This window comes from Lynx canadensis, chromosome F2 (assembly GCF_007474595.2).
Source record: "Lynx canadensis isolate LIC74 chromosome F2, mLynCan4.pri.v2, whole genome shotgun sequence".
Lineage (NCBI taxonomy): Eukaryota > Metazoa > Chordata > Mammalia > Carnivora > Felidae > Lynx > Lynx canadensis.
In genome coordinates, this window is record NC_044320.2 from 82,403,818 (window position 1) to 82,429,331 (window position 25,514).

General features: G+C 47.2%; 2 protein-coding genes across 3 annotated transcripts in view; one reads left to right on the forward strand and one right to left on the reverse strand.

Moving 5' to 3' along the window:
* Positions 1-305: 305 nt before the first annotated feature.
* CEBPD (CCAAT enhancer binding protein delta) lies at positions 306-1,251 on the forward strand. Its single transcript, XM_030304273.1, has one exon. It carries the CDS (start codon positions 371-373, stop codon positions 1,190-1,192), a length of 822 nt encoding a protein of 273 aa, XP_030160133.1. The 5' UTR covers positions 306-370; the 3' UTR covers positions 1,193-1,251.
* Positions 1,252-1,412: 161 nt separating this feature from the next.
* Positions 1,413-25,514, reverse strand: part of SPIDR (scaffold protein involved in DNA repair) — a 509,957-nt gene continuing 485,855 nt past the window's right edge. Inside the window, exons 16-21 of one of the 2 annotated variants that reach the window (XM_030304271.1) lie at positions 25,321-25,473; positions 9,762-9,855; positions 8,591-8,705; positions 8,248-8,301; positions 5,751-5,879; positions 1,413-3,069 (exon numbers count right to left, since the gene is read on the reverse strand). In XM_030304271.1, the coding sequence (XP_030160131.1) occupies positions 2,905-3,069; positions 5,751-5,879; positions 8,248-8,301; positions 8,591-8,705; positions 9,762-9,855; positions 25,321-25,473 (710 nt within the window). In that variant the 3' untranslated portion in view covers positions 1,413-2,904. The remainder of the gene's footprint in view (positions 3,070-5,750; positions 5,880-8,247; positions 8,302-8,590; positions 8,706-9,761; positions 9,856-25,320; positions 25,474-25,514) is intronic. The other variant, XM_030304272.1, reaches the window with a different exon arrangement.

Genomic DNA, 25,514 nt, shown 5'->3' on the forward strand with positions numbered 1-25,514 from the left:
ATTCCCAGCAGAGGCGCTCGGGCCGGGCCGCGGACGGGGAGGAAGTGGCGCCCCTTCCCCTCCCGCGCGGGCCGGGGCGTGGGGGTGGGGGTGGGGGTGGGGGCAGCGAGAGGACAGCGGCCGGGGGCGGGGGGGGGGGGGCAGGCTCGGGGGCGGCTCCGGGGCCGGGCGGGGTGCTCGGGGCGGGGTCTCCCTGGGCGCCGCCGCCCCCCGCCCCCCTCCTCCTCCCCTTCCCCGCGGCCCCGGGGCGCCCCCGCGGTTCTGGAGCCGGGGCGGGGCGTGCGCGTCAGCTCGAGCTAGAAAAGGCGGCGGGGCCCGGCCCAGCGAGGTGACAGCCGCGCTCGGACACGGAGGCCGGCCCGACGCCGCCATGAGCGCCGCGCTCTTCAGCCTGGACGGCCCGGCGCGCGGCGCGCCCTGGCCCGCGGAGCCCGCGCCCTTTTACGAGCCGGGCCGGGCGGGCAAGCCAGGCCGCGGGAGCGAGCCGGGGAGCCTGGGCGAGCCGGGCGCCGTAGCCCCCGCCATGTACGACGACGAGAGCGCCATCGACTTCAGCGCCTACATCGACTCCATGGCCGCCGTGCCCACCCTAGAGCTGTGCCACGACGAGCTCTTCGCCGACCTCTTCAACAGCAACCACAAGGCGGGCGCGGCGGGCGCCGCCGCGGGAGCCCTGGAGCTGCTGCCCGGCGGCCTCGCGCGCCCCCACGGCCCGGGCACCGCCGCCCCGCGTCCGCTCAAGCGCGAGCCCGACTGGGGCGACGGCGACGCGCCCGGCTCGCTGCTGCCGGCGCAGGTGGCCGCGTGCGCGCAGACGGTGGTGAGCCTGGCGGCCGCGGCGCAGCCCACGCCGCCCACGTCGCCCGAGCCGCCGCGCGGCAGCCCCGGGCCGAGCCCCGCCCCGGGCCCGGCGCGGGAGAAGAGCGCGGGCAAGAGGGGCCCGGACCGCGGCAGCCCGGAGTACCGGCAGCGGCGCGAGCGCAACAACATCGCCGTGCGCAAGAGCCGCGACAAGGCCAAGCGGCGCAACCAGGAGATGCAGCAGAAGCTGGTGGAGCTGTCGGCCGAAAACGAGAAACTGCACCAGCGCGTGGAGCAGCTCACGCGGGACCTGGCCGGCCTCCGGCAGTTCTTCAAGCAGCTGCCCAGCCCGCCCTTCCTGCCGGCCGCCGGGGCCGCCGACTGCCGGTAACGCGCGGCCCGGGGGGGGGCGGGCGGGAGAGACTCACCAACGACCGATACCTCAGACCCGACGGGCCCGGGAGCGGAGCGCGCCCCGCCCGGACGCCGCGAGAGCCGCTGGGCGCCGGCCGCAGTGTCTTTGGGACGCGCCCACGGAGGAACCTACGGCCTGGACTGAACCACCACTGAACTTCGAGAGAAGCTATACGTGTTTCTTTCCCCTTAAATTATTTTTATAATGGTAGCTTTTCTACATCTTACTCCTGTTGATGCAGCTAAGGTACATTTGTAAAAAAAAAAAAAAAAAAAAAAAAAAAAAAAAAGGAAACAAACTTTTCAGACAAACCCTTTGTATTGTAGATAAGAGGAAAAGACTGAGCATGCTCACTTTTTTATATTAATTTTTACAGCATTTGTAAGAATAAAGAAGCATTTAAAACCACCCCCGATTGCCGTATTCACAGTGACTCCTGAATGCTGGTGGCCCCAGGACCTCGCTGGGGAAGGGCACGTTCCAGTGCCAGGCGTGCAGCAAGGCACCGGGGAGGCCGCGGGACTCAGGTGTGTGTCCCTGAGGGGGGGCCCTGAGCTCCCTAGAAGAGGGGATCTGCTTTGCTCTTTGAAACCTGCCAGAGTCTGCCTCCAGATGTTTTGTTTGCTTAAGATCGAGGAAGCACGAATAAAGGAACTCGTGCTAGACTAGTAGCTTTCCGGTGGAAGGTGCTCCCAGAGAAGTTCCGGGACTTGGGGAGGAGGCTGGCGGGATGACCGGTCCTGCAGTTGACTTAGGGGCTCCTCTGTAGGCAAGAGCCCCCAGGGGCTCCCTAACTTCAGTTGGCTGCTGCAGGCGTGAGGGGTGAGGGGAGGGATGCGGCTCTCCGCACAGCACGTCTGAGTCGTCTTTGGCTTCCATGGGGCTTTGCTTTCACTTTCCTCAGTCTTAGGTACAGCTTCCAGTAGGTTTTCCGAGTGGGTGTAAACATCAGATAGTTCTGTGGTAGATGCAAAAGACGGTCAAAAAGCTCCTCAAAAGCAGCAGTGCTGCCGGTCGTTGAAATGTTTCAAAGCTTCATCAGGACAAATCAAGCCGTTCACCTTTCCCCCAATTAAAGCGGGTACTCGGCGCCCTTTCTTGCTCTGGACTGCTAGGTCTATCTTATGTAATTTAACCGTGGCCTGTCATGATTGTCTTGTTATAAAGGAGGAAACAAAATCTTTATTGTCTAAAGACAATTTATTCATCGTTTCGTGTTAATTTAAATCTCTGCCAACAAAGCCAACAATAACCAATCACTCCTCTTGAGTCTGTAATCTCGGCTCTCTGTGCACAGTACCCAGCATGATTAAACAGGCCTATCGGTATAGCGAGAATCACAGCAGGTAGGTAACTTATCTATACTTTAGGAGTAACAGTTTTAAACACTTAAAAATTACCAGTGAGCAGAATTTTTTTCTTGCTGTTTTAATACTGCCTAAGATGAAGTACGAAATGAAGCCTCAAGCTTAGTTAAGTTTTAATATAACATGTTCCTGAGTTTGCACAGAGGTCGTAAAATATAACTGTAGAAAAAAGCATTTTGAGGTATAGTTTACAAAATTATCTTGCTAACATTTGCCCTGGAAAAATCTAAGTTCCATTTCAAGATCATACAGTACACTCACTCTGCCCGTAGTTAACAAATAACTACCCCAACCACCACCACCTCCGCTGCATCACAAAGTTCACAGCTCCTGTGGCGACGGGCAGTGTCGGGAAGAGGCTCTTCCTGCAGTCAGGAGCTCAATTTCCTCCAATCCAACGCAGCTAGCCGGGTGGGTGGTTACGGACCGGACAAAACAATTCAACAGCCCCACCTCCTTTCCGAGGACACTCTTCACTTCATAACTCTGCAGTGACAGAAGGCATGCTGGTTAAAGCAAATAGAGCTAGCCCTGGACGTCCTGTTCCCAACAACACAGAACACCAAAGAGCAGAGCAGAAGGTCCTTCCCTTAGTCTGTGACCTTCCACTTTTCAAATGGTGAGAACAACAGGGTGAGGAAGAAAAAAAGCAACAGGCTAGATAAAAGCCCTGTTGATTCTGGCAAATGAAGGAGCTCCTGTTTTCTGATCTTTGTTAGTGGATGCAACGACAAGGGCGTCCCAGCTGGCTGTCCTCGGAGAGGAACTGGGGACTGACATACAAAGGGATGTGCCCCGGTCTCTAGTGGGAAGGCTGGGGGCAGGGCACGCATCATGCTTGCAGCTGTCTTCCACTTCCTTTGGGACACTTCCCCAATCTAGCAACACTTCTGGTCAAAGGACTGCCTGGTACTTTGCCCCAAACTTCCCTCCTTAACAGGATCCCGTTTTTTCTAGAGTAACTCTTCTCAGGCCAAACATGCAGAAAGCTTTTTCTTCACACTGTTTGTCTGAGGAGTATCTTACAGGCAGGTTTCATCTCTAGATGAGAACTCAGGGCACTGGACAGCATGGGAACCAGATGACTGTGCTAGGAAGGTGTGGCAGGTTTCAAACCTCAGAACACTTTCTTCCAGGGGTTGGGGGGAAGTGGGACTGAAAATCAAGAGCGGCTCAAACTCGCTGGGATGAATCCCATCTCTGGCTTCAGCAGAGACGGAAGCCCTGGAAGGTAACAGGTTCTTTCAGAGGCTCCTTTGCTGCCACTTGCAGAATGCTATCTGAGGTGCATCACCCCTCCTCTGCGCAAGACCCCGTCACACAACTCTACAGTAGCTCGGGTCTGTATGTTTTAGCTCACTCCTTCCATCGTTAATGTGTCTTCGCGAAGGAGATGGAGGCTGGAGGGCTCTGACAACGTGGCAAAAGTAGGCACGTGACTGTGGCTCCCTGGTGCCCTCCCATCGAAGGTGGGCACCTCACTGCCCTTACCCTGGCTCCTGGGCTGGACTTAGTGACTACTTCTCACGGAAAGTATGGTGGAAAGGACACTGAGTGGCATCCCCAGCTGGGTCAGGAAGGAGCCCAGCTTCTGCCTACATCTCTTGCGATCCAGACACATATCGTGAGAGAAGCTAGACTGTGTGGCCAGAGCCCGAGAAGGTCCCAGGCAAAGGAGCACAGCAGTCAGTTGGGGACTGAAGGGCGTTTTGTGAGTCCAGCCTAGGCTTTGGGGCACCAACTGATGGCCCGCAGAGCTGTCCTGGCAGAGCCCTATCCAAACTGCAGGTCTGTATGCAGAGTAAGTATGGAGGCCACCTAAGCTTTGGGGTGGTTGGTTTTGAAGCAGTAACATGATGTTCAACCTGGGATCAACCTGGGATGTGAACACTGCTCTACCGCCGGTCCACAAGATCGTTCTGCTTTCCCATCTTTGAAGTAAGGCATATTGCAACACACCCAGCCTATTCAATGTGATCAGTAGTTTTGATTTCTTCAGTGGCTTAATGGAGGGATGGAGGAGTAAGAGTTGCAGTCAAGACAGGTGAAGAGGGGTCAAAGGGCAGTTCAGTTAGTCAAGTGTCCCAACTCTTGATTTCAGCTCAGGTCGTGGCCCCAAGGTCATGGGATTGAGCCCCGCAACAGGCTCTGTGCTGAGTGTGGAGCCTGCTTGAGATTCTCTCTCTCTCTCTCTCTCTCTCTCTCTCTCTCTCCCTCTCTGCTCCTCTCCCGCTTGTGCACTCTCTCCCTCTCTAAAACACAAACACAAACAAAAAAAGACAGATGAAGAGGCGGAACTAAAGCCTCTCACTGGACAACCGTGGCTGAGGCCTTCCTCAGCCCCAGCTCATCTGTGCCATTGATGTCAGGTTCGTGGCCCACTGCCTTGATCATTCGTCAAGGACTTGCTATAAACCAAGAGGGGTCTGATCCTGGAGAGATGGCAGAGAACCAGACAGCCGCAGGACTGTGGGGTGTGGAGGGCGCCCAGAGGGCCGTGCAGAGTAAGGGGTCGCCATCCCCGGCTGGGAGGACTGAGGTAGGCCGGCTGGGTACTTCTTTGCTGTCTCTCACTACTTGTACATTCGTGCGTGGGGAAGTAGGAGGCCCAGGCACTCCTACACTCACTTAGGTGGAGAATTCTGGCTTGTAAACAAAGTCAGGAACAGATCATTCCTTCTCACCACATCAGATTTGGCAGCGATAGATTATAATAACCACATCATAGTCAATAATAACTATGTCACTGATAAGTGGAAATCAAATGATAATTATGTTTGGGGGGAATTAAGATGGAAAGGTACAGAACAGTCACACTAGCAAACGCAAGTGCACGGTTCGTATGAACGGACTGAATGTACATATGTGTAAAAGGTGTCTGTTTTTAAAAGGCGCACTACATTTCCCTTCAACTTTTATTTTTCTGAAAGCTAGGAAACAAACTCCAAATTTCGTATCACTATAATGTGACCTTTGACAACTAACATGTACAACAGCAGCCGCTCCATTTCTCACCTCTGTAGCTTGAACACGTCAAAGTTTCGGTATAAAACTTCACACTCCGGTGTCCTAACCAGAAACAGTACATCTGTTCCAGGGAGGGGAGCTATGGTTCTCATGGAAAGACTAATTTGATTCTTTGGATTTTGGCAAATGTGCATTCTCACCCAGAAAATGGACAGAATCCAGACTGCAAAACTCATGCTCATGTCTCCACAGAGGACCTTCTTACACCCATCTTCTAGCAGCTCCTTGCAGGTCAGATGTAAAGCCCTGATTATCCACTGTGGGTAAAGCTGGGGGAGGGGGAAGGAGCTGACTAAAATGTACCTCCAGGCTCGCAATTTACCCTAATTTTACTGGCGTCAGCTCTGATAACAGAGCACCCAGAAAGGTGACACCCAGGACTGTTGCCACCCTGTGCCCCTCACCCAGTGCAAATGTGCACACGCAGGCACACACAGGTGTGTACACACGCTCAAGCACACCCACAGGCAAACCCACCGGCAAACGCACCCACGCTCAGATACACACACGTTTGCACACACACCCTTGAGCTCTTTATAAGTAGGGTTTTGCCTACAGGTGCCCCGCAGTTGAGAGGTGTGATGTGTAAGAGGTACAAGTCAGCCTCACTCAGAAGGAAATCAAGTGAAGAGACAGTTCTGCCAGGGCCTCCTCCTGGTCCCCAGGTCCCTACAGAGAGGTTGGGGAGTCAAGAGCAGTGCGTGGCTGGAGGCTTCCCAGGGGGAGCACCAGGCTGCTCTCTGGAGGAGCCTGTGGGGAGCCGGAGGGAGAACGGGCCTGAGCCTGCTAGGGCCCAGCCAGGGCCGCCTGAGGAACTGCGGGGCAGGTGCTGGGCCTCTGGGCCCATGTGGGCCTGCGGGGAGCCGTGCACCACCCCAAGTGCTGGTTCTTGTTTGCTGAGGCTGTGGGTCTGGGTTCATTCGCTATGTGTTCTCCTTCAGCAGAAGTTTTCCCAACACTTCCCAACTTTTTGCCCAGATAACCTAGATCTGCCACGTTTACACCCGTTTAAAGCCCCCTCCAATCCCATCAGCCTTACCCAGGATCACGCCCTTCCTTCTTCCGCCTCACCCACCCCGGAGACCGAGAGATAAGGTGACGAGGAATCAGTCAGCAGGTACTGCTGTCTTGTCACCCAGAAACTTCAGGGGCCGCAGAAACATACACACAAGGATCCCTGCCACCCTCCCACACTCTGCTAGGTAGTCACTTCTGGGGATAACAACGTACCCAACGAAGACTGTGGCTGCGGGCCCTGCACTCTCGTTTCTTTAGTGGTAAAATGTGGATTCTGCACTACCGAGATGTTGGGGACGTTAAACAAGGCAAAGGTGTAAGAAAAACGGTGAGCACAGTTGGCGGCCCACTGTAGTTACCGACTCACATTTTACTTGGACACAGTCAGGGAGTACTTGCTCATGAGCCCTCCCATCAGTCCCTACACGTGAAGCAGCCCCTGGGATACAGGTTTGGCGTGGGGCTGGAGGTGTCCCCATGCTGCGCTAGGGAGCTATGCCCCCGCCGGTGCGCCGTGTCCCAGGGAGAGAGCCAGAAACTCTCTTCAGGGCTCCGCGGGCAGTTCCGCCCTGAAACCTGGTCGGACCAGTGATCCCCTAGGATCCTATTCATGGATTTATCCGCGTCCCAGTTTAGTCCGAACTTTGAGAGCCACGGTTTTGAGGGAGGAGTGAGAATGGCTGTTCCACCTCCTGTGCTGCCGACCTGTGCCCCTCAGGAGGGGCTGGCAGCTGCTGGAGGCAGAAGCCCCTCGCACACATTCTGGCTGCAATCAGAGCTGGAATTTGGCCATGGGATCCCACCAGAAAGTTCTGCAGATGACCAGCCCGCCTTCCGCCACAATCCGCCCAGCTGGCCCAAGTCTGCTACTCGGATGTGGACCCCACCACTGGCCACAGATACCTTTTGTGACCTGGGAACTGGGCCCCGGCACCATTGCAGTGGTCAGTCCCCCGTGCTCTTCTCTGGGGTTCAGTGATTCCACGGGCCACTTGTGGTGCTAGCAGATGGCTTTGACCAGACATGTCAAGGACAGACCTTTCCTGTTTATGAGGGCCAAATTTTACAAGGAAGAAACTGTCTCTAGGCCGTAAGTTATGTATGTTTAGGAGGTGGTTTTCTTGAAGGAGCACACCGCTTTACTAAGCCTCACACCACAGCAACTCTCAGGGCAGGCAAAACGGTTCTGAGAAATAACGGTAATGTTCCAGTTACTCAGACTCTGGAATACCCAGCAATTAACAAACACAAGATGCGTGCCTCAGATATTCCCGTTCTATTAATGTAAACCCATGGCAGGCCTTGAAGTGTCAACTGTCTTACTAAAATCAAAGCCAGGGAGCTAGATTCACGGATCTACTGCAAGACCGGTTAGGAAAGAGCCTCAATCCCACAAGGGAAAGGTCTCGTGAACAGACACGGCCCTTGTCAGGAAGAGACAGCGGTGTGGCGTGCCCACGTCTCGGCCTACTCCAAACACCGAGGACGCGCACGATTATACTGCGGCACTCCGCTGTAACCGAGAGTGCAGGAGGCGGGGGTCTGCACCTGGGGATGATCCACTGACTCGGGCTGAAGCGCACAGGGCTGGACACCTGGGCTGCGTGTCCCTGCACTTACCCCATCTTCGCAGACGGCGAACCTCAGGAGCGAAGAAATACTGGCCTGGGACAGCTGCAACGACAGCGGGGCGGGCGGGTTAAACCCCAGGACGGGTGCCAGTGCTCAGGCCCGCGCCCGGGGTTCATGTCGAGTCTTCATCTCTCCGGTAGCTTCCCTCTCCGAGTCTTAAGTCCAACGTGACTGTAAGTCACAGACATGGGAAGACAGTGTTCCTGAGGGGGAGCCCTTCCCTCCCCTCCCCCAGGGAAGGAAAAACAGAGGCCGCCCTCCCAGCTGGCGGTGCGGCAGAGGGGCTCCGTGACACAGAGTGGGACGCATGCGAGCACCGCCCGCCTCCTACCTTGACCCTCACTGTGCACTGGGGGCGAGACGGGCAGTCCAGGAACACCTGCAAGTGCCTTCTGAGAAGAGGAGAGATGACCACGCGGGAGCAGTCCCCACAGGAAAAGGCGCCTCTGTTGTTTGGAAACACACAGGGAAGATAGGACTTGGAAAGCACAAATCAGAAGAGTCTAGTGGTAGACAATTTTTTCTAAACACGAGTGTTTGCTGAGACAGAAAAGGGGATTTACCCTCAGAAACGAAATTCCTGAAATAGGCCAGAAAAAGCTCCAGGCTCAGCCTGTTCTGAGGGACCAGTGTCAGCCTCCCGCTAAGGGCTGCGTAGGTAACTGATGCCCCAAGGGACGGAAGGGACACGGGCAGGGCAGTCTCATTCGAGCTGGGAGAGGGGGGACAGCAAACATCCCACGAAGCCAAGTGGAGGCCCTGGGCTCAGCAAGCAGAGGTCAGGGCTTCCCTTCTGCCTCAACAGGACAACCTCCTCCTTGTCACCAGTAGCTATGCTCCTTACTGCCACCAAGTAAGCCTGTGACTCAAACTCTTCTTGTCTCTTAAATACGATCCAGTAATGACTTGTTTACACCTAAGGCCACCGGCCCAGGAGGCGTCAAGGAGACAGCTGTCCTTTACTTATTAAGAAGCAGAAAAGTAACAGTCGGGCCTCCTCCTGTCAGGTGACAAAGTCACCTTGGGAGGCTGGGGAACCGGCTCAGAGAACTACATTGATACCCAACCCCCTGGGGCCCAAGGGAGGGTATGCAGTAACGCTGGTCCAGGGAAGGAATGTCTGCTTACACAGATGTTCACTGGTCTCTGGAAAAGTCTGTACCCCCGCAGAGGACAAGCTGTAGAGTCACCAAGTTTGTCTCATTCATTCACATTTGCCCTGAGTTTTTCTTTTTACTCCTGACCGAAGATAAAGGAGCTGAGTACAAAACCGGGCTCTTTTCTCTTTGGTGAACTGCAAGGACCAGCAACACGCCCTGCCATGAGGAAGCAAGCTCACCTTGCACCACGGCCTTCTAGCTGCAGTGCCGCTACTTGGCTTCCGGGTGGGAGTCATGCCTGGGCCCTGGCAGGGGAAGCTGGCCCGAGGCAGCGTGGCACTGGGGCCCTAGGACTGGCTGCGGCTGCCCTGGGGTCTTTCAGGACAGCTGCTGCATGCTTACCTGTCTCCCGGGCTCTGCTCCAGTCTCTCGTTGCCACACAGGTCACAGGTGGGCCATGAGAAAGCCGTGCTCTCATCCACACCAACCACAGTGCCTGGGCCCACGTGAAACAAAGATGGAGTCTCAGGGGCAGTGTCCGCCCTCCCAACTTCTCTCTGACCCTCAGGCCCTAGATGCTAGTGTGAGGTTCCTCAGGTTGTTCTCTCCCTTGTGCGTTTATACAAATGTTCCCAAGCTTTTTATAATTTCCATGTACTGCACAAACAAAACTACAACAATAAAAAGTAAGTTGTTTAAAACTTGCCCATATTACTACCTAACCAAATATTTCCATTCTGCCTCATTGTTTCAGTTTTTTTCCCCGATGTGTACATACTGAAATCATTACAAGCAAGCTGTTGGGGCAGTGTCTCACACTACTTTGTAGGTTGCTGTAGAGCCGTTGCAAGGACTGTCTTATTTGATATTCCATTTAAGTCACGGTTCCCTCCATATTGGACATACAGGTCTGAGGCAGTGGAAATCTTTCCACGTAAGGTCCTTATTGTACTGAGATCTCTTCCTCAGGCTAGATTCATGGAAGCAGAATCACTCTGTCAAGAGCATGAGTGTTGGAGATACAGAAACACCCTGTCAGAAGCTGTCTCCCACGAGGAGGTTCACGGTGATTCACACTGTCACCATCCATTCACAGAGTGTTAGCCTCACCTCAGTATTTGCTTCCTTGGTAAGTATAATGGAATTCCTTATGTTCATTTCCACTTCTCTGGTAAGGAAAGAGAAGTGTTCTTATTGGTTTGTTATCCTCTTATGTGATTTCTTTGGTTTCCTTATTTCTTTTGTAACCCAATATTTGTGATTTATTTATTCAACAAACAAATGTGTATACAATGCTACTTAGTGTGGGATATACATGTAGCATGAAATATATAATGATGAATACTACAATCCCCACTCTTGTGGACTCTCCAGTCTGGTTGAGAAGAGAGATGAACAAATAATGAGAAAAATATGAATATGGGAGAAAACATTCACAAAAACATACCAGATAAAGGACTGTTACCAAAATATACAAAGAACTCTTACAACTCAACAATAACACAGACAACCCAATTAAAAAATGGGCCTAACACCTTCATAGATACCTCACCAAAGATAATATAAGATGGCAAATAAGTATATGAAAGATGTCAAACATCATATGACCAGGGAAATGCAAATTAAAACAAGGAGAACACAAACACACACACACAAAACTCCAAATAATCCAATTAAAAACGGGCTGAGGACCTGACTAGATATTTTTCCAAAGAAGACATCAAGATGGCCAACAGACACACGAAAAGATGCTCAACATCACTGACTAAAAGGGAAATACAAATCAGAACAACAAGATATCACCTCCTACCTGTTGGGATCGCTAAACTCCGAAAGACAAGAAATAACAAGTGTTGGCAAGCATGTGGAGAAAGGGGAGCCCTCATGTACAGTTGGTGGGGATGCCAACGAGGGCAGCCACTGTATGGAGGTGGCTCAAAAACAGTATGGAGGTTCCTCAAAAAATTGAAAATAAAAATACCATATAATCCAGTAATTCCCCTATTGGGTATTTAACCAAAGAATACAAAAACACTAATTGGAAGATATATACACTCTGATGCTTATAGTAGCATTATTTACAATAACCAATTTATGGAAGCAGTCCAAGTGTCCCTCTATGGATGAATGGATAAAAACAGATGTGATACACATACACACACACAGGGGAATATTATTCAATCACAAACAAGAATGAGATCTTGCCATGTGCAATAAAAAGGATGGACCTAGAGGGTATTATGCTAAGTGAAATAAGTCAGTCAGAGAAAGAGAAAAACCATATGATTTTGCTTATATGTGGAATCTAAAAACCGAAACCACCAACCAAACAAACACAAAGTAGAAACAAACCCATAAATACAGAGAACAAAGTGGTAGTTGCCAGCGGAGAGAGGGGTGGGGGATGGGCAACATGGGTGAAGTGTTACAGGCTTCCAGTCATGGAATAAATGTTATGAGAAGACGATAATAGAGCTGTATGGTGACAGATGGTAGCTACCCTTGCAGTGAGCACAGCACAATGGATAAAGTTGTCAAATCACGATGTTGTACACTTGAAACTCCTGTAACACTGTGAGTCAACTACACTTCAATAAGTAAAACAAAACAAAATACCCAACAATGAGATAACACTACGCACCGATTAGACGGGCCAAAATCCAGAACACTGACCCCACCAAATTCTGGTAAGGATATGGAACAATAGGAACTCGCAGTCATGGTCGGTGGGCATGCAAAATGGTACAGCTACTTCGGAAGACAGTTTTGGCAATTTCTTGTAAAACCGAACATAGTCTTACCCTATGACCCAGCAATTGTGCTTGGTGGTATTCATCCAAAGGAGTTGAAAATTTATGTCCACACAAATACCTGTATACAGATGTTTACAGCAGCTTTCTTTTTTTTTTTTTTTTAAGTTTTTATTTATTTATTTTGAGAGAGAGGGAGAGAGAATCCTAAGCAGGCTCCGCAATGTCAGCACAGAGCCCTATGCGGGGCTTGAACTCACGAACCATGAGATCATGACCCGAACCAAAATCAAGAGTTGGACACTTAACCAACTGAGCCACCCAGGCGCCCCAGCAGCTTTATTCTTAATTGCCACAACTTGGAAGCAACCAAGATGTCCTTCAGCAGGTGAATGGATAAACTGTGGTACATCCAGACAATGGGATGTTATTCAGCACTAAAAAGAAATGAGCTATAATACCATGAAAGCATACATGGAAACTGAATTCATATTGCTTAGTGAAAGAAGCCAGTTTGAAAAAGCCACATACTGCATGATTCTAACTATACAACATTCTGGAAAAAGCAAAACTACACAGACAGTAAAAAGATCAACGGCTGCCATGTGTTAAAGGGGAGGGAGGGTGAATAGGTGGAGCAGAGAATTTTTATGTCAGTGAAACTAGTCAGTCTGATACTGTGATAATGGATACATGTTGTACATTTGCCTGAACCCATGGAAGTACAATACCAAGAAGGAACTCTAATGTCAACTCTGGGCCTCGGGTGATTAGGATGTGACAATGTAGGCTCATCAACTGCGACAAATTTATCACCCTGGTGGGGGATGTTGATAATGGGGGAGGCGGTGCATGTGCAGGGGCAGGAGGTATGGGGAATCTCTGTAACTTCTGCTCAACTGTGCTGTAAACCTAAAACTGCTCTAAAAATAGTCTATTAAGGGGGTGCCTGGCTGGCTCAGTATGACTCTTGCTCTCAGGGTGGTGAGTTCAAGCCGCACATTGGGCACAGAGCCTACTTAAAATAAATAAACAAATATATAGTACATTCATAAATAAATAAAAATAGTCTATTAAATATTATCATAAAATAAATGCTAAATTGAGAAATGGAAAAGACCCTTGGAGGTAGAGAAGAGAGGCTCTCTAGCTAGCTTGAGGTCAGGGAAGGTTTCCCAAAAGAAGAGACACGAGGTGTGGTTGTAGGTGGGTGACAGGTGCTGGTGGGGCTGGAGGCCAAACAGGCATGAAGGAAAGGCAAATGATATGGCTGAGAGGTTGGGAACCCAAGTCACTCAGGGTCTTGCTAGGGATGTTAGACTTGGAAGGCATGAGAAGTCAGTGAGGAATTTTAAACAGGAGACTGAGATGCTCTAATTGTCTTGAAATGTGAAGCATTATAGATATCATCTAGATACATTAGCAAACCATAGACCATTCTTGTTGAAAAGTGGTGAGATTAGACATTAGAAAAGGTGTGACCTAAGTTTCCAGAAAAATAGAAGAATCATCCCTCCTAGTCCTGGAACAAAGATTTTCATTCTCTACTAGAACAAGCATTAGGAGAAACATATCTGTAGGGGATAAAACAATTGTTACAACTAAGTAGGCTTGATTTATTAAAATGCATTCATGCAAGCCTACTTGAATGACTTTTTAAAAATGAAAATAATAGATCTTGATTTTGAAAAGGCTGTCCCAGCTAATTTCATTGTCCTTGCAAATCTAATCAAGATTGAGTCAAAGGGATACAAAGTAAAGTCAATAACGGCTTATAATACAGCCGGAAAGGAGTGTTGACCAATTCACAAGAGGCAGAGGCATAAGTAGGGCCAAGCGGGATGAGGGGTTCCCATGCCACGGGTGTGTGTGCCCAGTGCCAGCTGGTTCACAGCAGTACTTGCTAAGTGTATGCTACATGAACTAATTAAAAGAAGACTGCTACCAACTAAAGTTCCTTTGTATCCTAAGATATCTTTGGGTGTTAACTGCACTTACATTTAGATGGGATTAAGCAATTTCCTTCCAGCAGGGAACAAGACACAGTTGAAGAAATATATTTCATCTGGGGTACACACCACTGGAGATGCCTTCCAGTAACTCGAAATAAATTCCAAGGGATGGCTGGGAAGTGTACTATTAAACTGTTAGCATCTAGAACATTTGCTTAAATGAAAACAAAAGGGAAAAAAAAACCCCATTTTTGTTAGAGTTTGAGGGTTGTAACCACACTCATTGTTTGGCTGCAATGCACTATTAGAAGCTTTTACTTTTTGGGGTGCCTGGGTGGCTCAGCTAGTTAAGCATGGACTCTTGATTCCAGCTCAGGTCTTGATCTCACAGCCCTGAGTTCAAACCCTGCATTGGGCTCGACACTGGGCATGGAGTTTACTTAAAACATAAAATAAAATAAACTTTTTACTTTCCCTGTCTTATTTACAGAAATCTCTTGTAATCAGGTTTGGGAAAGGTGTATCACAGATCCATTAAAACATGTTTTCAAAAAGGTTCTTTCACAGGCTCCTTCCCGGGAAGTGCAGTGGCTCCTTTCCAGTAGGGGACAGGGCAGCTACAGGCTCCGGTATTTTCTTCAGTGACTTTCAACTCTCTGGCACACCCTCCTCTCCACTCTTGTTTTCTAACGGACAGAAGCTGGGGCTCAGAAGTGAGGCCAAAGCCTGGTCTGAAGACAGGACTTGGCCACACATTTCCAGGGAGGCAGAGTACAAATCTACCCTTGCTGTGTTGGTGCCCCTGGCAGTGAGCGAGACCACCACCCACTAGCAAGGGGAATATAAACAAGTGCTGAGCAATGCAATGAGATAAAAATCAATGCTGCAAAACTTTTTTATCCTAAAAAAAAGTGAACTGGGAAGAGCCCTTGCATAGTGTGGAGGCTGATGATTGGGAAATGAGACCAGAAGGCCTGGCAACCCAAGCGCGTCAGTGAGCACTGTCCCCCACGGGGGCTCCATTTTCCAGGAACACTTGAGCAGATGGAGCACTCCCGCAGATGGAGGACTCAAGCCGATGGAGCACTCGTGCAGGTGGAGCACTCACACAGATGGAGCACTCGCGCAGATGGAGGACTCATGCAGATGGAGCACTCGTGTAGGTGGAGCACTCGTGTAGATAGATGGAGCACTCGTGCAGGTGGAGCACTCGTGTAGATAGATGGAGCACTCGTGCAGGTGGAGGATTGAGCAGATGGAGGACTCAAGCCGATGGAGCACTCGTGCAGGTGGAGCACTCGTGTAGATAGATGGAGCACTCGTGCAGGTGGAGGATTGAGCAGATGGAGGACTCAAGCCGATGGAGCACTCGTGCAGGTGGAGCACTCGTGTAGATAGATGGAGCACTCGTGCAGGTGGAGGATTGAGCAGATGGAGGACTCAAGCCGATGGAGCACTCGTGCAGGTGGAGCACTACAGTAGATGGAGCACCCATGCAGATAGATGGAGCACTTGCGCAGATGGAGCATTGTGCTAGTGGAGCACTCGAGCAGATGGAGGACTCTAGCATTGATTTTTATCTCATTGCATTGCTCAGCACTTGTTTATATTCCCCTTGCTAGCAGATGGATGGAGCACTCGAGTAGATGGAGCACTCGTGCAGGTGGAGCACTCGTGCTGGTGGAGGATTCATGCAGATAGAGCGCTCGTGCATGTGGAACACTCCTACAGTTGGAGCACTCGAGCAGATGGAGGACTCGAGCAGACAGATGGAGCACTTGTGCAGGTGGAGATGTTTGTTCTCAGTGAAGGACTAGCTCACAGGGCCATACTCTGACTTTGTTCAAGCTCTACTCGGGGAAAATGCTCGATGTTCTGCAAGGTCCACACCACTGCTGGAGACCCTGATGCCCACCTGATTTAGCTGCTGCAGAGAGCTGTCCACCTCCCAGCACTGACCTCCTGCAGATGGTGAAAGAGCCTGCTTGGAGCTCTCTTTGGACAAGCCATCACTGGACTTTCCAGGACAGGGAAGGGCAGAGTAGAGCAAGGCTGAGTTACGGAGAAAGGGGTGTCTGCTATTGTTACCTCACTGAGTAGTAAGGACTCTAGGCTTGTGTGGCTTTGACTGGAGTCAGATCTGGACAAGTCCACAGCTGGCTGGAAAGCAGGGAAGCCTCTGTGGCCCTTTGTCCATCAGTGGGATCTGCTCACTGCCCCAGCCTCTACCTTACCTGGGCTGTTCCTGCATGGGAGACTGGGCCAATCTTTGCTATTTTGCAGCTGGGGTTTTGTTTTCTCTAAATCCCTAGTTAACTGGTTCTTATCAGGGGATCTGGCAGCTCTGTGATAACAGTGTTTACATATCCACCTGACCCACCCAGAGGCCTGCAGGATACCTTCAGATAGAGATCCACAGGGAACTCTACATTAAAGTGGTGGCATGTGAAGAAAAGGATAAAAGTCAGAAACTGGATCTACATAAACTAAAGGAAGAGCATCAGAGAAGGAATAATAAAAATTAATGTAAAACATAATAGTTTGCTTAGGTCATTAATAACAACAATGTATTCAGTGATTATACCTTATGGATAAGTGAATGTCAGCAATGTTCTAAGGAATGGGAGAGAGGAATTGAGAATATCCTTACAAGATACCTGTACTACCCTTGAAGCAGGATAGTGTTATTTCAAAGTGGACTTGGTTAGTTATAAATATATATTGCAGTATCTAGGGCAACCACTAAGGAATGTTAAAAAAAAAAAAAAAAAAAAAAGCAAGCGCCTGGATGGCTCAGTCAGTTAAGCATCCAACTCTTGATTTCAGCTCAGGTCATGATCTGAGATCTGTGAGATCAACCCCTCTGCACTGTGCTGTCAGCTCAGAGCCTGCTTGGTATTCTCTCTCTCCTATCTCTCTGCCCTTCCCCCCCCCCCCCACTGTCTCTGTCTCTCTCAAAATAAATAAATAAACATTAAAAAAAAAAGAATGTTAAGAAAAGTGTAATCAATATGCTGAGAAAGAGGAGAAAATGGAGTCATAAAATACTCAATTAAAATGAGAAAATGCAGGGGCACCTGGGTGGCTCAGTTGGTTAAGCAGCCGACTTCGGCTCAGGTCATGATCTCATGGTCCGTGAGTTCAAGCCCTGCGTCGGGCTCTGTGCTGACAGCTCAGAGCCTGGAGCCTGTTTCAGATTCTGTGTCTCCCTCTCTCTGACCCTCCCCGGTTCATGCTCTGTCTCTCTCTGTCTCAAAAGTAAATAAACGTTAAAAAAAAATTAAAAAAAATAAATAAATAAAATGAGAAAATGCAGGGGTGCCTGATGGCTCAGTTCATTGAGCAGCTTGATTTTGGCTCAGGTCATGATCCCAGGGTCATGGGACTGAGCCACTATGTTGAGCCCCACATCGGGCTTCCCACTGAGCATGAAGCCTGCTTAAGATCCCCTGTCACTCTCCCTCTGCCCCTCTCCCCAGCTCGCACTCTAATGTTAAAAAAATAAAAAAATAAAACAATAAAATGAGATAAAGCAGGAGGGTGGAAGACAAGTTCCCTGAATAGAAAACAATTATAAATACGATAGATATTAATCCAATTATATAAATATTCACTTCATATGTGAATGGTCTAAAAACATAAATTAAAAGAGACTGTCGGAGTGGACAAAAAAACATGAGCTAACTCTGTTGTCTACTTCAACTGTAAAGACACATAGAGATTAAAGTAAAATTATAGAAGAAAGATATACCCTGCTAACACTAATAAGTTAAAATAGGTATATTAATTTTAGACAGAGCAGACTTCAGATCCAGGAAAATTATTAGAGAGAAGACAGAAAAGGCATTAAATAATGATAAAGGGGTCAATTCACCAAGAAGACATTACAATTCTTAATGTGTATGCACCTAACAACAGACTGTGAAAATATGTGAAGTAAACTGATAAAACTTCAAGGAGAGATAAAGAAACCCACTATTATATTTTATTTATTATTCTTCAAGACTTCAATACCCTTCTATCAATGACTGAAAGGTCCAAAGGCAGACAATCATAAAGACAGCTGAACTGAACAGCATCATCAATCAATTGGATCTAATTGACACTTATAGAATACTCAGTCCAATGACAGCAGAATAAACATTCTTCTCAAGCTCACATGGAATATCCATCAAGACAGACCACAAAGTGGGGCATGAAACACATTTAAAAGTATAGAAATCATATAGAAATCAGGGGGACCTGGGTGGCTCAGTCAGTTGGGTGTCTAACTATTGATTTCAGCTTGGGTCATGATCCCAGGGTCGTGGGATTGAGCCCCATGTTGGGCTCTAGGCTGAGCGTGGAGCCTGCTTAGGATTCTCTCTCTATTCCTCTGTCTCCTCTCCTGCTCATGTGCTCTCTCTCTCAAAAAAGGAAAGAAATCATACTAAGTACGTTCTTAGACCACAACGGAATTAAACAGAAGTCAATAACAGAAAGATAGCTGAAAACCCCCAAATAACTGGAGATTAAACAATACACTTCTGACTAACACATGGGTCAAAGAAGAAATCTCAAGAGAAGTTTTAAAATATTTTCAACTAAATGAAAATTAAAACATATCAAAACTTGTGGGATGTAGCAAAACCAGTGCTTAGAGAGAAATTTATAGCACTCTATGCATATATAAGAAAATATCTAATATATAGCTTTCATCTTAGGAAAAATAAAAAGAGAAGCAAATTACAACCAAAGCAAAGGGAATATAAGCAATAATGAAAATTAGAAGAGAGATCAATACAATTAAAAACACAAAATCAAGAAGAGAAATTCAAGAAACCCAATTTGATCCCTTCAAAAGATTAATAAAAATTATCTGATAAACTTCTAACAGTCTAATCAACAGTACCAGAGACAGAAGAAACAAATTAATTTTATCAGAAATGAAAGAGGGGCCATCATTACTGATCCCATGGACAGTAAAAGGATAATAAAATAATGTTATGAACAACTCTACCCACCCCCCAAATTTGCTAAATTACGTGAAATGGATCAATTCCTTGAAATACACAGTCTATCAAAACTCACACGAGAGGAAACAGATGATCTGAATAAGCTAATCTCTATTAAAGAAGTTGAATAAATAATTCATAATCTTCCAAAACAGAAAATACCAGGACCAGAAGGTTCACAGGCAAATTCTACCAAACTTGTAAGTAAGAAATCATACCAATCCTCTACAATCTCTTCAGAAAATAGAAGCAGAAGGAATATTTCCTAAACTCATTCTATGAAGACAGCATTACCCTAAAATAAAACCAGATAAAGACATTACATGAAAGAAAAATACAGAATAACACCTCTCATGAACATAAATGCAAAGTCCTTAACAAAATGTTAGCAAATCTAATCTATATAAAAAAATATATACCATAACCAAACGTGGGATTTATTCCAGGTATACAAGGCTGGTTCAATATTTTAAAAAATCAATTAATGTAATCTGTCATATTAATGGACTAAAGAAGAAAAATCATATGGTCATATCAAAAGATGTAGAAAAATAACTTGGCAATATCCAACACCCAGCCATGATAAAAACTCTCAGCAATCCAGGAATAGAGAAGATCTTCCTTAACTTGGTAAAGAACACCTACAAAAACCTACAGGTGGAAGAAACCAATAAAGAAGTCATATGTAGGAAACAGTGACTCAAACTTAAATGATTAATATGAGGGAGTCCTAGGACAGTAGTTAAGCAAATAGTTAAGACTGTCTTGGTGGGGGAGAAAGCTCTAGGAGGGAAGTTATAAAGGAAAAGGATAACTCCAATGATTTGTCATAATTTTTGGAGATTTGAAAAAAAAAAAGTGTGGTACAGGCAATGCAAGGAAAATGAAAGTCAATATAAAATTCCATGAGGCAAACCCCATCAAAAAATCCCTATCAGCATTCTTCACAGAACTAGAACAAACAATCTTAAAATTTCTATGGAACCAGAAAGAAAAGAAAAGAAAGAAAAAAACCAAAGCTGGAGGCATCACAATCCCAGACTTCAAGATGTATTACAAAGTTGTAATCATCAAGACGGTATGATACTGGCACAAGAAAAGGCACTCAGATCAATGGAACAGAATAGAGAACCCAGAAATGGACCCATAAACGTATGGCCAACTAATCTTTGACAAAGCAGGAAATATTCCAGCGGAATAAAGACAGTCTCTTCAGCAAACGGTGCTGGGAAAACTGGACAGTGACATGCAGAAAAATGAACCTGGACCATTTTCTTACACCACACACAAAAATAAACTCAAAATGGATGAAAGACCTAAACGTAAGACAGGAAGCCATCAAAATCCGAGAGGAGAAAGCAGGCAAAAACCTCTTTGACTTTGGCCACAGCAACTACTTACTCAACATGTCTCCAGAGTCAAGGGAAACAAAAACAAAATTGAACTATTGGGACCTCATCAACATAAAAACTTCTGCACAGAGAAGGAAACAATCAGCAAAACTAAAAGGCAACAAATGTAATGGGAGAAGATATTGGCAAATGACATATCAGATAAGGGTTAGTACAAAATCTATAAAGAACTTTTCAAACTCAACACTCAAAAAACAAATAATCCAGTGAAGAAATGGGCAAGAGACATGAATAGACACTTCTCCAAAGAAGACATCCAGATGGCCAAGCGACACATGAAAAGATGCTCCACATCACTCATCATCAGGGAAATACAAATCGTAACCACCAGGAGATACCACCTGACACCTGTCAGAATGGCTAACATTAGCAACTCGGGCAACAACAGAAGTTGGTGAGGATGCGGAGAAAGAGGATCTCTTGCACTGCTGGTGGGAATGCAAACTGGTGCAGCCACTCTGGAAAAAAGGATGGAGGTTCCTCAAAAAATTAAAAATAGAACTACCCTATGACCCAGCAATCGCACTACTAGGCATTTATCCACGGGATACAGGTGTGCTGTTTTGAAGGGACTCATGCACCCCAATGTTTATAGCAGCGCCATTAACAATACCCAAAGTATGGAAAGAGACCCAATGTCCATCAACAGATGAATGGATAAAGATGTGGTATGAAATCTTGCCATTTGCAACTCCGTGGATGGAATTAGAGGGTATTATGCTAAGCAAAATTACTCAGTGAGAAAAAGACAAATATCATATGACTTCACTCATACGAGAACTTTAAGAGACAAAACAGATGAACATAAAAGGAAGGGAAACAAAAATAATATAAAAACAGGGAGGGGGACAAAAGAGAAGAGACTCATAAATATGGAGAACAAACTGAGGGTTACTGGAGGAGTTGTGGGAGGGGGGATGGGCTAAATGGGGAAGGGGCACTAAGGAATCTACTCCTGAAATCATTGTTGTGCTATATGCTAACTAACTTGTATGTAAATTAAACAAACAAAAAAACCCCAAACAAACAAGGAAACAGAAGTACAGTATACTATTTTCCTATTCAGTGAAAAATATTTATATAATCATGACACTAAAAATACCATTTATTGATTTTCACCTTTGAAAATCTAAAAAAAAAAATCAATCTGTAGACAGTGTTCAAGGCTTAATTATGGTTATAGAAGAGAATATCACCCATCTTTATACTATAAAGTACAGAAACAACTGTAGGAAGGTGGCAAGGAAGAGTGGAGTAAAAGAAGCACAAAAGAGCTAATATTTTTTCTTGCAAAGTATGGAATAAAGAGATACTATCTTTACCAGAAAGAATGACAAATAAACAAAACCCCTACAGCTGGTTGACTAAGTAGATGCTTTCCCCTTAAGATCAGCAACAGAGCAAGGAAACCCCCTGGCCCCATGTCTGCTCACTTCTATACTGCGGTTCTAGCTGAAACGGTGCTACAGGCGGTAGCAATTCTTACGGTCTTACAGTAACAGGGTCCTGAACAGCTTAAGCAGTGTGGGTGCATGGTGGTTCCCCTCAAATGTGGGGCAGAGAACACCGCTCCCACACCCTTGTCTCTCCTCTGGGCCCCTGACCAATCCCGGGCTCTGAGAGAGGTGAGGGGTGGGAGAACAGGAGCAACTGCTGGAGAGAATGAAGGTGCGAGGGGGGCCTCTGGAGGTGGAGGAGATGTGCCAGCGGTAGCACGCTGTGGGCACAGTGACGAGGACAAATGCGCAGCGCATCTATCTGCTCCGGGGCATACATCTGCAGCGTGCACGGTCCTCACAGCCTGTGTGCCCAGGGGCCCAGCGCAGCCAGCGCTCAGATGCCCCAACAGTCCAGTCAGCCTCTGCAGACTCCCAGCCCTTCCTTACCGCACGCTTCCAAACAGCCTGCCAGCAACCAACCCTGGCTCTGTACCACAGTCTATCTACAGCGCTCACAGAATTGCTTCATTTAAGACAACTGATCACACAGCCTCCGTGGCTGGCATGACTGGGAATAGCAGAATGAGACAGAAACAGCTCCATCCCAAGAGGTCCCTGACTCCTCCAGCACAGAAAGCTTTTACAACTGCCCTTGGCATCTCCGTGGGTTTTCTATATGGCCTTCATCTGTCTGGAAGGCCTTCCCCAACTCTGCCTGACAAATCCTGACGGTCCCAAGGCCACCCACCCACTGCCTCATGGGCTTTTGCTGTCATCCAGCCCTCCTTGTCAGGGGCGGTCATCCTTCTCCACTAGTCGGTGAGCACTCCAAGCCCCCAAAGCCTCATGTGCATTATCTCGTTTAACCCTCAACAATGCTTTAAGGTGGATTCTATTAGCCCTGTGTTAGGTGACAAAATGGAAGAGTCTGCTTTCTTCGGGACCACCAGGCTATACTGCTCTCATTTCTCACTTTGAATCACAACTTTAGTTATGTTTTGGCCTTAACACTAAAAGAAAATGCACAGAAGAGAAGATCCAAATCGCCTGAACACAATGAATAAGTGCTCAACCTCACAAGCAGGCAGGAGAATGTGAATTAGAGCAACAATGGGATCAGAGATTTTGCTGTTTATAAAAATTATAAAAAGACTCAGGAATCTTATGATGGGCAAGGCTGGTGGGAACAGGTCCTCTTAGAAGGCCTTTTGGAAATATGAATTTCTGTATATTTTTTGGAAATTAACTTAATATCTTTTAATATTAAGAATACACAAGCCAATTGTGTGGCCACTTTGGAAAACACTTTTGCGTTTCTTCAAAAAGGCTAAGCACAGGGTTTCCCATGTGACCCAGCAATTCCATCCCTAGATACATGCCCAAAATTCGAAAAGAGGGGTTCAAACAAAAAACTTGTCCATAAATATTCATAGCGGCACTACTTACAGTAGCCAGAAAGTGGAAATGACCCAATGTCCATCAACTGATGAATGGAAAAAACAAGATGTGGTGCCTCCATACAATGAAACATTCAGTCATAAAAAGAAATAAAGCGCTGACCCCATAGTACATCATGGATAACTTTGAAAACGTTATGCCAAATGAAAGAAGCCAATCATGAAAGACCATACAACGTATGACTCTGTGTATGTGAAATATCCAGAAAAAGCAAACCTATAAAGACGGAAAGTAGATCAGTGTTTTCCTAAGACCAGGGGAAGTGGCTGGGGTGGGAGAGCATAATGGCACTGACAATGGGCATGAGGTTTATTTTGGAATGATGACAGTGCCTTTTTTTTTTTTTTTTTTTTTAATATGGGTCTCAAACTTACAACCTGGAGATCAGGAGTTACATGCTCTACCGACTGAGCCAGCCAGGTGCCCCAACAATGTTTTAAATTAGATTGTAGTGACAGTTGCATATCTGTGAACATACTAAAACATCTTAAACGAATGAATTGTAGTGATGTAAGTTATATCTCAGTAAAGTTGTTTAAAAAATACACGAACCCTAAGACCCTGAAATCTTCCTGCAAAGAAATCAGTAGGAATTGATGTAAAGCGTGTTTATTTCAGCCTTGTTTATAATTGCAAAAACAGGGGAACATGTTTGATGCCCATCAGTGGAGAGACAGTTTATTCATAGAAGGGAATATTATGCAACAATTAATATCTTGAGTTAGATCTTTATCTACCCATCTGGATGGACATCCCTGCTAGAGTCCTAAGTGAGGAAAGCATGCGCCAGGATAATGTGTTTTACAAAGTCGTGCAGTCGCACACACTCCCTCCGAAGGGGGCAAACGCATGTGCTCCTGTGTGTACAGAGTGCAGCATGGCAGGTGCACAGTAGGAAATAATTTCTCTTTCTCTTTATTCATCTTTCACTAGTTCCACTGGACAGGCACTACTTTTTTCACTAAAAAATTTAGAAAGTTAAAAAGGAGAATATTAATGCTATGTTGAGCCCCAGACTCACATATCCAATCAGCTACTGAAATGTCTTTTCAGATGGATCAAAACATCTAAACTCGTCAAGACATAGCTAAAATTGTGCTCTCAAAGCTGGCCTCTTCTGCCACGTCCGATTCCCTTCAACAGCTCTACTATCACCTTGCGGCCTAAACCGGGATCTCAGACGTCATCAGGTATGTTCCCAGCCTTCATCTGTGCCTTGCTTCCTCTGTACTGAATTCACTACCCAACCTGTCAGTTTCCCCCAACTAAACCCTCTTCCATGTTTACTTCACCTCTTCCCTTATCTCATGCCTTGGGACTGCTGCTTGCCCTCCCACTGGCTATTACCCAAGGCCCTGACCCTTCCACTCTGCTCTGCAGGGACAAACACTGGATCACCCTCCTGTCAACGACAGAGCACACTCCTGCCAGGGCCACCCACTCGGGCAGTGGTTGGCCTCTCAGCCTAGTCTCCAGTCATTCCCTCCATCCAGATGCCTTTCCGGCCCCCTTCCAAACTCTGGTGCTCCCTGACACTGCCCTGTCAGCAGCCTTTACGTGTCCTGGCTTTTTCCCTTCAGACATTCTTCCTGCCTCTATTCCTTCACCTACTTAGCTACTTCCTGCTTCAGATTGCAGCACAAAGCTCCTGTCCTTGGGGCAGCTACAGTGACCTCCCTAACAATGTGAGGTCCCAACAATCAGTACTTGGAGCACTCTGAACGCTGCAGTTCCAAGTCTGATCGTGTGCATAGCTGACTGATGTCTTTCTATATAGACTGTGAGTCGAAGAGGCAAGAACCTCTTCTGATTTTGTTCCTTATGTATCCAAAGTCTGGAACATGTGAGACAACAATAAATACTTGCTTAATGAATGAGGAAATGAATATGAAGTATGATATTTAACAAAATGTAAATACCATTTCCATTTCCACCAGGATTGACTTGACTACCCACCTTGAACGCTGCAAATGGAGTTGACCTGAGTGACAGAATCCAGTTCATTGAGCTTCACAGGGCTGGTCAGTTCACAGGAGGGAGCACTGGAGGCCATACCCAAAAGGGGCTTTTGAAGCAAAAGGACACTTCGTTCAACACAAACAATCTGACCTGCCGACAGAGACACTTCGGATTATGGAAGCACTGAAGAG

What these genes read in the sequence shown, in the direction of transcription:
- CEBPD (XM_030304273.1), top strand. Translation starts at nt 371, where the DNA reads ATGAGCGCCGCGCTCTTCAGCCTGGACGGCCCGGCGCGCGGCGCGCCC.